The sequence below is a fragment of the Engraulis encrasicolus genome, chromosome 23 (assembly GCF_034702125.1).
Source record: "Engraulis encrasicolus isolate BLACKSEA-1 chromosome 23, IST_EnEncr_1.0, whole genome shotgun sequence".
NCBI classification, from domain to species: domain Eukaryota; kingdom Metazoa; phylum Chordata; class Actinopteri; order Clupeiformes; family Engraulidae; genus Engraulis; species Engraulis encrasicolus.
In genome coordinates, this window is record NC_085879.1 from 11,667,853 (window position 1) to 11,677,852 (window position 10,000).

The 10,000-nt window shown below is 46.2% G+C and overlaps 1 protein-coding gene across 1 annotated transcript in view; it reads left to right on the forward strand.

The window, feature by feature from the left end:
- Nucleotides 1-10,000, forward strand: part of LOC134439461 (putative methyltransferase NSUN7) — an 80,196-nt gene that overhangs the window by 60,565 nt on the left and 9,631 nt on the right. The window contains exon 12 of the mRNA XM_063189350.1: nt 942-975. Within this exon, the coding sequence (XP_063045420.1) occupies nt 942-975 (34 nt within the window). The remainder of the gene's footprint in view (nt 1-941; nt 976-10,000) is intronic.

Consider the following 10,000-nt stretch of genomic DNA (forward strand, 5'->3'; position numbering starts at 1 on the left):
TGTGTGTGTGTGTGCTTGCATTGGTATGTATGTGTCCATATGTCTTTTTTTACGCATGTTTCTCTATGTCAATTTGTATGTGCATGTGTGCGCTTATGTGTCCATGCATCCATTTTCATGCACACGTATACATATTGTGTGTTTGATTATGTGTGTGTCCATATGTGTTTGTGTGTTCATATGTGCATATTTGTATGCGGATGGGTGTAAGTACCGTATTATGTGTGTGTGTGTCTGTGTGTGTGTCTGTATGTCCGTGTGTGTGTGTGTGTGTGTGTGTGTGTGTGTGTGTGTGTGTGTGTGTGTGTGTGTGTGTGTGTGTGTGTGTGTGTGTGTACACATGTGTCCATGGCCCACCAAGGCGAAAGCGTATAACTTATGGGATTCTAAACGTGCTGCTTTATTGATCTGCATGTACTCTAATGGCGTGGACGATGCCAGAATTTCTTCTGTCTGTTGCACATGGAAATGTTGATATCGATCAGCTGTATGCCCATACCTTAGATGTATGTATTGATAATGGGCCAGCTCGATCACATGATGAAGATTACTGCTTTAATGACGATGGAAATAACAGGAGTGATGTATGTGTACGTTACGAGTGCGTATGCTCGTGTGTGTGTGTGTGTGTGTGTGTGTGTGTGTGTCTGTGTGTGCACTTATGGGCTTTTGTATTCATAACATTCATGTGCATGAGGGTCTGTTTGTGTATGCTTGTGTGTTTGTGTTTTGCATGTGTGTGCATGTATTTGTGTGTGTTTGTGTGTGCCTTTATCTCTGTCTGTGTGCTTGTGTCTGTGTTTGTCTTTGTCTTTATCTCTGTCTGTGTGCCTGTGTTTGTGCACGTATGTGTGTTTTGCATTTGTGTGTACGCATGCACTTGTGTTGATGTATGCATGCGTGTGTGTGCATGTTGTGTGTGTATGTGTGTTGACCCCCAGGCCCAACTCTGCAGTGTTGTCCCAGCAGCTGAGTGTGTGTGCAGCAGGAGGAGGTGTGGGGAGGGAGAGGGCCGACAGCGGCTTCTTCAGACTGGAGCCCTCAGAGGAGAGCAACGGCTGCTTCATCGCAGTACTGACCAGAGAGGTACACACACATACGCGCGCACACACACACACACACACACACACACACACACACACACACACACACACACACACACACACACACACACACACACACACACACACACACACACACACACACACACAAAGGCGCACATTTAATACGTGCACACACACACACACACACACACACACACACACACACACACACACACACACACACACACACACACAGGCTCACATTCAATACAAACAAGCACACACACCAACATACAGTACATGCATTCACGCATCCACACACACACACGTGCGCACAGACAAACACCCAAAATGGGGAGGAAGGGGGCAGGAAACAGGCTGGAGCCCTCAGAGGAGAGCAACGGATGCTTTATACAGTGCACACACTCATGCACACATGTCATGCACACATGCACACACTCACCCACACGTCAATGTTGAACAATGGCATGCAAACACACACAGTTGGCGCACTCACACCCCAACTGATACTCTGTTTCATAGGCACATATTCACCCATGCACAGACACTCACATGTTCACCGCAAATACTCTCACCACACAAACATTTGAATACACATGGCATGTCACACTAAACACACAAACCTATTTTAAAAGCATCAATGGCAAACATTACACTCAGCAGAAGCTTTTATCCAAAGCCATTTACCTTTGAGAAGACTCTTGCTGAGAGCACCCGTGACCCACGCACTGAAAAGCAGACAAATGCACACACACACACACACACACACGCACACACACACACACACACACACACACACACACACACACACACACACACACACACACACACACACACACACACACACACACACACACACACACACACAAATTGATACGCTGGCCTATGAACACACATGAATGGATACACCTATGCGCACGCACGCACGCATGCACGCACGCGCGCACGCGCGCACTCGCGCACCAGAACTGAGTCATGTCCATATCACACCTGCTCCTGCTGTGTTCCGTTTGAGTTGTATGTTTTATGGCCATTTCATGTCCACATTAGCGCACATGGCGTCCCCTGGCCCACCCTTGATGACTAGTGGCAGTCCACCATGTAACGTAAACAGTGTTTCTGCTCCAGCGCTCTCCAACTGCCATTAAACTCATTAAAGTAGCAATAACAACAACAGTCTCAACACACACACAAAATCGTGTATAGGTACAGTGCCCATCACACATAGACACAAGCAAAACATATTTCACACCACACACACACACATCATACATGCTCTTTCTCTCTCTCTCTCTCTCTCTCTCTCTCTCTCTCTCTCTCTCTCTCTCTCTCTCCCTGTCTCTCTCTCTCTCACACACACACACACACACACACACACACACACACACACACACACACACACACACACACACACACACACACACACACACACACACACACAGAGCGAGGCATGCATGACAGCACACCGCATCGCACCAAAGCCAATTGCAATCATGCCCCTATAACTTCACGCCACATCCCATTACCTTCTGTATTCTACCTAGTATCCTATTATAATGCCGTTTAGATAAGGCACACGATGTGTTGTGTGCGTGTGTGTGCGTACGTGCGTGCGTGCGTGCGTGCGTTTATGTGTGTCTGTGTGCACGCTTGTCTGTGTGTGCAGGTTTGTGTATAATGCGTAACTGCGTTTGTGTGCATGCATGTTGTTTTCATGTACGTGTGTGTATGTGTATCCCTGCTTTGTCCTGCCTTTCTTGTGATTCTGTGAGTGCTTTCTCATGTTTTTCCTTTGTCAGGTTACATCTGTTTATGTGTGTGTGTGTGTGTGTTTTGCATGTGAGAGTGCATGTCAGCAGTCTTTTTCCCGTATACGGTTTAGGGTGCCAATTTAGGGCGTTGCGGCGATAGCATCGATGAAAGTAGAGGGAACCTGGGAGACTCGTTTAGCTGCGGAGGCGATAAAGTAAAATATAGCAAGGGTGCTTTCAAGAGGGAATTTATTCCCCAGCCACATGCAGGCTTTTTTCCTTGCCCCCTTCCTCCCTCTCCTCTCCTCTCTTACCACCTTCTCCTCTCTTACCCCCTTCTCCTCTCCTCTCCATTCCTCCTCTCTCCTCTCCTCTCCTCTCATTTCCTCTCTTTTCCATTCCTCTCTTCTCTTCTCTTCTCTTCTCTTCTCTTCTCTTCTCTTCTCTTCTCTTCTCTTCTCCTCTCTCCATTTCCTTTTCCTTTTCCTCTCCTCTCCTCTCATCTCCTCTCCTCTCTCCTCCTAGCCCTTCGCCTCTTCTTGCCTCTTCTCTTCTCTTTTGGCCCCTCTTATCTTCTTTTCTCTTCTCTTCTCTACACCCCTCTCCTCTCCTCCTTTCCCCCTTCTCCTCTCCTCTCCTCTCCTCTCTCCTCCCGGCCCCTCCCCTCTCCTCTCCTCCTCTCCCCTCTCCTCTCTTGCCCCCTCTTCTTTTCTCTTCTCTTCTCTTCTCTTCTCTTCTCTTCTCTTCTCTTCTCTTCTCTTCTCTTCTCTTCTCTTCTCTTCTCTTCTCTTCTCTTCTCCCAGTGGAGCCGCACAGTAGATCTAGTGTAGGGGTTCATGTGGTTTAATGGGTAGAGGAATGTCACAGAGAGAGCACGTGTGTCTGTTTCTGTGTGTGCACGCGCATGTGTACTGTATTTGAATGTAAGTTGTATGGAAGAAGTATGTGTATGTGTATGTGTGTGAGAGAAAGAGAGAGGGAGACAGTGAGTGATAGAGATTACATACTACTGTATGTAGAACATTGTGTGTGCGTGCATGCGTGTGCGTGCGTGGGTGTGTGTGGTGGGATTGCAAGGGTGTGTTGTGCAAGAGAGTACTGGAGGATGGGATGGGATGGGGGATGAAAGATGGGTGTTTGTGTTTACTGTTTGCAGTTCCCACAGACGGCCCATGTTCAAAGCGCCCTGCTACCAGACTCTCCCCAGAGTCCTGTTCTCTGAGGGTCTCCAGCTGTCTCTTCATCCGCTCTCCCTCTCTCCCTTCATCCTTTCTCTCTCTCGCTCCCTCTCTATGTTCATTCTCTCTCTTTTTCCTCAAATTTGCTCTTTATTCTCTCGCTCTCTCTCTCTCTCTCTCTCTCTCTCTCTCTCTCTCTCTCTCTCTCTCTCTCTCTCTCACACACACATACACTGTCTTTACTCTCATTCTGTCCCACTCTCCCTCTCTCTCTTTCTCTCTCTCTCCCTCTCTTGCTCTCTGTGTCTTTCCCCAATCTCTAGCTTCTCTTTCACTCTCCTCCTCATGCATGTTTTCAGATTATTATGCATTCCTTTGTATTAATACCCACCTCCCTCCTCTCCTGTACTCTCTCTCTCTCTCTGTATCCCTCCTTTCTCTATATCACCCCTGTCGTGCCCCCGTTTCTTTTCTTAGAAATTTCTTTTGTGGATGTGTCTACCCCCTTTCTATCTTTCCATCTATCACTACTGTATCTCCCTTTATCTCCAACTCTCTCTATCCCTTTATCTTTGCTTTTGGTATTCCCACTTTGTGGACGTCCCTCTGCTCCATTCTCTCTCTCTCTCTCTCTCTCTCTCTCTCTCTCTCTCTCTCTCTCTCTCTCTCTCTCTCTCTCTCGGTCTCCTCCCTTTCTTCCTGATGTGTAGAGGTGGGTATATCCACCATCTAATCCGTTTTCGCCCGTGAGCCGTGGAATCCCTCCTCCTGCTTGCGTTTGGCCCAGATAAGCACCGTCGCTCGGCTCGGCACGCCGCAGCACAGCATAGCACAGCACAGCGAATCTGTGTGGCACACATGGCTCAGTGTGTCTGTCTTTTGCAACATTGAACTCAGTGTGTGTGCGTACGTGTGTTTATGTGTTTGTGTGTGTGTGTTTTCACTCTGTGTTTCTGTATTCCACTCACCACACTACAACACAACTTGTTTGTATGTGTATTGTCATGTACAACAACTCTGTGTGTGTGTGTGTGTGTGTGTGTGTGTGTGTGTGTGTGTGTGTGTGTGTGTGTGTGTGTGTGTGTGTGTGTGTGTGTGTGTGTGTGTGTGTGTGTGTGCGTGTGCGTGTGCGTGTGTGTCTGTTAACGAGTACAACAACTCAGTATGTGTGTATATGTGTTTTCTCTGGGTTTTTTTCACCCCACGCGTGTCTCTTTTGCCACCCCTGCTGCACACGCTGGGAGTGAACCTCCTACCGCGTCTCATTGAGCGTGTCTACAACAATGAAAACAAAAAAGGGACTTTGTTGTACAGTTTGTTTTATTTTTTTTATTTTGGTGTGCCAGCAGGTAGCAACATGCAATACTATGAATTTACAATGTGTATGTATTATACACAGCCCCAACCCTGCGGTACAATATTACTATTACACAGGTATTAGACAGCCTAACTGTGTATAAGGCTCCTTGTCATTACAAATTCGTAATAGACTGTACTTTGTGGGGTAGATATTCTGTAATAAGGACAGTAAAATACATTGTTATCCAGACCAGACAAGGTAAAGGTCTGATCTCCGGATATGCTGTATAGCTGTACGAATGCAACGAATGCACATTCTACACATATTTTTTAATCGTCAAGCAAAGGGCATCGCTTTTGGCGGCAAAAATGCCGTTCAATATCTTTATATCACTACTCTCATTGTCCTATATCCTGTATTCATAGACTCATCATTACTGTGCAATATCCCAGACTCTATATAAAATATGCAATATCCCAGACTCTATATAAAACCTCATTTATTCTTTTCATGCACATGTGGTGTATATATAATTCATCAGAACGGGTGCTTTCCACCTTTTTCTCTTTTATCTGTTCATGGCTGGCTCTGTTATTTATCTCACTCTATTTCACTCGATACTCTACACATTGTACAGAGCTGTACTAGGAGATGCTTTTACGTGGCATTAAGAACTGTTTTAACCTGAATTATTTTTTTGGATGTGTGTGTTCCTAACCTCCCCCGTGATGAATGTGAACACATTCATCGAAATGAATAGACAACTTGTAGCTCAACCCCTCGCATTCATGCAGTAACTGCATAGCAACTCCAACGAAAAATTGGAGCGCCGCCACCACCTCTGAAGACATGGTTTTATCAAACAAATCCTTATATATGATTGTCCCACTTGGCCGACATTTTTTAATGAGGTGCTACTATTCACATATTTGAAAATATATTTGAAATTACAGAATCAATGTCGACGAGTGAGTCCATGTGGGTCATCATTGTTTTCTGAAATAACTATCGCATTTCACTTATTTGTCCCTTCTCCATTATGTTTAAACTAAATTTGAAAAACGTGCGATCTGATTGGTGCCTGATTGCATGGCGGTTTGGGAGCTTTGCAAATCTGAAAATCCACCCAAATCCACCCTCATGGAGCTGAGCAGAAATACAAGAGGATCTGGCGAGTGTGTCCCCCTTTTACTCTCATTCTCTTAGCATTCTGGCCCTTCAACACATTGCCGGAGTACTTGTGAAGACCAACAAGTCTATTGAACCCTGTCAGGACAGCATATACCTAAATAAGCAGGAGATCATAGACAGGAAAGACAGACAGAGAGGCAAGAGGCAGAGAGACAAGAGGCAGAGAGACAAGAGAGAGAGAGAGAGAGAGAGAGAGGGAGAGAGAGAGAGAGAGAGAGGGAGAGAGAGAGAGAGAGAGAGAGAGAGAGAGAGAGAGAAAGAGCAATCAACCTCTGCTCTTCACTCAACTTAATGTTCTTTATTGACCTTAATATTCTTTTGTCCTTACTGTATGTTGATATTCTTTGTAAGCTTTGGCAACACTGTCACTTCCAGGCATGCCAGTAAAGTGTGTTTGAATTTTAATGAGATTCAGAGATACAGAGTGATACAGAGAGGCCGAGGAAAAGAGAGAGAGAAAGAGAGTACGGTTGGAAGGTCATGGGAAACGGAGAGAAGAGTGGCAGCGTCCAGACTCACGTCTGCAGCACAGCCAGAGCAAACAGCCAGCTATTAGACAGCTGTCTCGTCAAGGCTGCAGACACGCATCATATTGCAGCAGGCACATGACAGACGCACTCACAGCTGTATGAAGCCTAGCGGTGGTTAAGCATGCCAACAGCCAAACGCGCACGCACAGTCTAACACATACGTGGACACACACGCACTAGCGCACGTACACACACTTGCACGCACACACGCACACCCATACACGTGCACGTGCATGCACATATACACACACTCACACACACACACATACGGTGTATACACACACACACACACACACAGCAGACCAATAATGTCTATTCAGCTCCTATCTTCTCATTTGCATGATTCTAAGGTCTGCATGACAAGTGAGCTCTCTGGCCCACATGCACAAATACATGCCTATACACATGCACTTACACACACCTACTCACACACACATACACGCAGACACAGACAGGTACACTCATGTGCATACCTATGCACACAGACACAGACACACACATGGGCGCCCATGCACACATACACGCACACACACACACACACACACACACACACACACACACACACACACACACACACACACACACACACACACACACACACACACACACACACACACACACACACACACACACACACACACACACACACACACACACACACACAGACAGACAAAGGACTCCCATCCCCGCTACGTACTGTAGTAGTCAGTTATGGAGGGGGAGATGTGTTGTATGGGCGGGGCAGAGGGGCTGTTCTCTATTGCATCCTTCAGAGTCAAATGAGTGGAGTGGAGGTGGAGAACAGACAACAGAAGGGAGAACACAGAAAGAGAGAGAGAGAGAGAGAGAGAGAGAGAGAGAGAGAGAGGTGGAGAACAGAAGAGAAGAGAAGAGGGAGCTGAGAGATCTGACTGAGTAGTGAGAAGTGAGGCCAAAAAGATCAGTAACCTGGCTTCACCCTTTCAACCCAAGAGTCAAGGAGCTTAGATCACATCACAGAGGAGAGAGAGAGGGAGAGAGAGAGAGAGAGAGAGAGAGAGAGAGAGAGAGAGAGAGAGAGAGAGAGAGAGAGAGAGAGAGAGAGAGAGAGAGAGAGAGAGAGAGAGAGAGAGAGAGAGAGAGAGAGATGGTGTTTGTGTGTGTGTGTGTGTGTGTGTGTGTGTGGTTGTGGTTGTGTACATGTTTGTGTGTGTGTGTGTGTGTGTGTGTGTGTGCATCTGCGTACGTGATATGTATATATGTGTGTGCGTATGTATGTGTATGCGCGCATGTGTGTGTGTGTGTGTGCATGTGTGCACGCTCACGTGTGTGTGAGGGGGATGTAGAGTGTAGAGGGTGCGGGAGGGAGATAGCTGAGGCACACGAGTTGCAGAGCGAGATGAAAGAGTCTTCTTGTGTGAAATGATTCAGAAAGTAGAGCAAAGCAGATTGCACTCTCTCTTGCTCCTCAGTGCACTTCCAACTCTGCTGCCATCTCCTTTTTCTCTTTCTTCCTGTCGTCTTCTCTCTCTCTCCCTCTCTCTCTCTCTCAGTCTCAGTGTCTCTCTCTCTCTCTCACTCTGTCTTACTATTTTTCTCTTTTCCCCCTACACGCAGACGCATGCATGCAAACACACACACACACACACACGCGCACACACACACATGCACACACACACACACACACACACACACACACACACACACACACACACACACACACACACACACACACACACACACACACACACACACACACACACACACACACACACACCTCTACTCTTGATGTGGCTGTAAACAGGTCTTGAGTCACGACAGCTTAAGTGCTTGGAAATGTTCTGCTTTATGGACTGATGATGAGATTCTGTACAGAGCCCAAAACACGCAGCAAACACACACATACGCATACACGCACGCACGCACGCACGCACGCACGCACGCACGCACGCACGCACGCACGCACGCACGCACACACACACACACACACACACACACACACACACACACACACACAGCCTTGTTTTTTGCCCCCAAGGCGGTGATCATAATATGCATCTCAATCATATTTATGCTTCCAACTACTAAAGGCAGCCTTCCACACAAGCACACCAGCACCTCCTCCAACAGGAGCTTGTTCCCTCATCTTAGAGCCTCATTTTAGGTAGTGGTTTGACAGACACAATCAGATAGCCCACGCTTAATTTTAATCAATTATGTAGATCGTTTGACCGTACATAACTCTTGTATAATGCTGGTGTTTGAACTGCGGTCTAGTTTGAGTAGACATTTACAGTACACTGGGTGGTGTTGCTAATAATTGAACGTTTACCTGGCTACCTCTCTCTAAGATTTACCATGACAACAAGCTAAGAGCACTAAAAAGTTAAAAACAGATTACATTTTATTGAAACAGTTCTTCAGGGTGTCCACATGGCAGTAAAATGCAGTAAACTCAGCTGTAGGATACCCTGAAAGTGTCTGTACATGAGCAACTACAGGTTAAACAAAGTGCACATGCACTTATGTAAAAACAATGCATAGCATTCTGTATACTGTACCTTAGCGTCACTGTCAGACTTGATATTTAGGTTTTTGTAGCTGTGTTTGAAGTGTAAGGCAGGGTTCAGACTGAGATTATTATTTGTCTCTGCCAAGCGCTCCATTTCCATTGTTTTCTTATGGAACGGCTGACAAGTTCTTCACAGTTGGAACGTGGCTCGCTTATTTATTTTCTGCCTGCTGCCCGCCTGCACTCAAATACTGTACATCTCCTTTCCACAGTTGGTCGTTGCTTAACAACAAGTGAGCTGAATAGCTGAATATCTGTAGTAGGAGATAGAACACTGTATGTAACCTGGTAACAGTAATCACATGCTCACCGTGTTTTGGAGGAGAACACATGACCATCTGAAAGGGAAGTTAATGTTCGTACATAATGTACCTTGTAACAACTGGTATAGTGAAACCTTCAAATAAAGTTTTATTTATTTGCTACTTATTTATC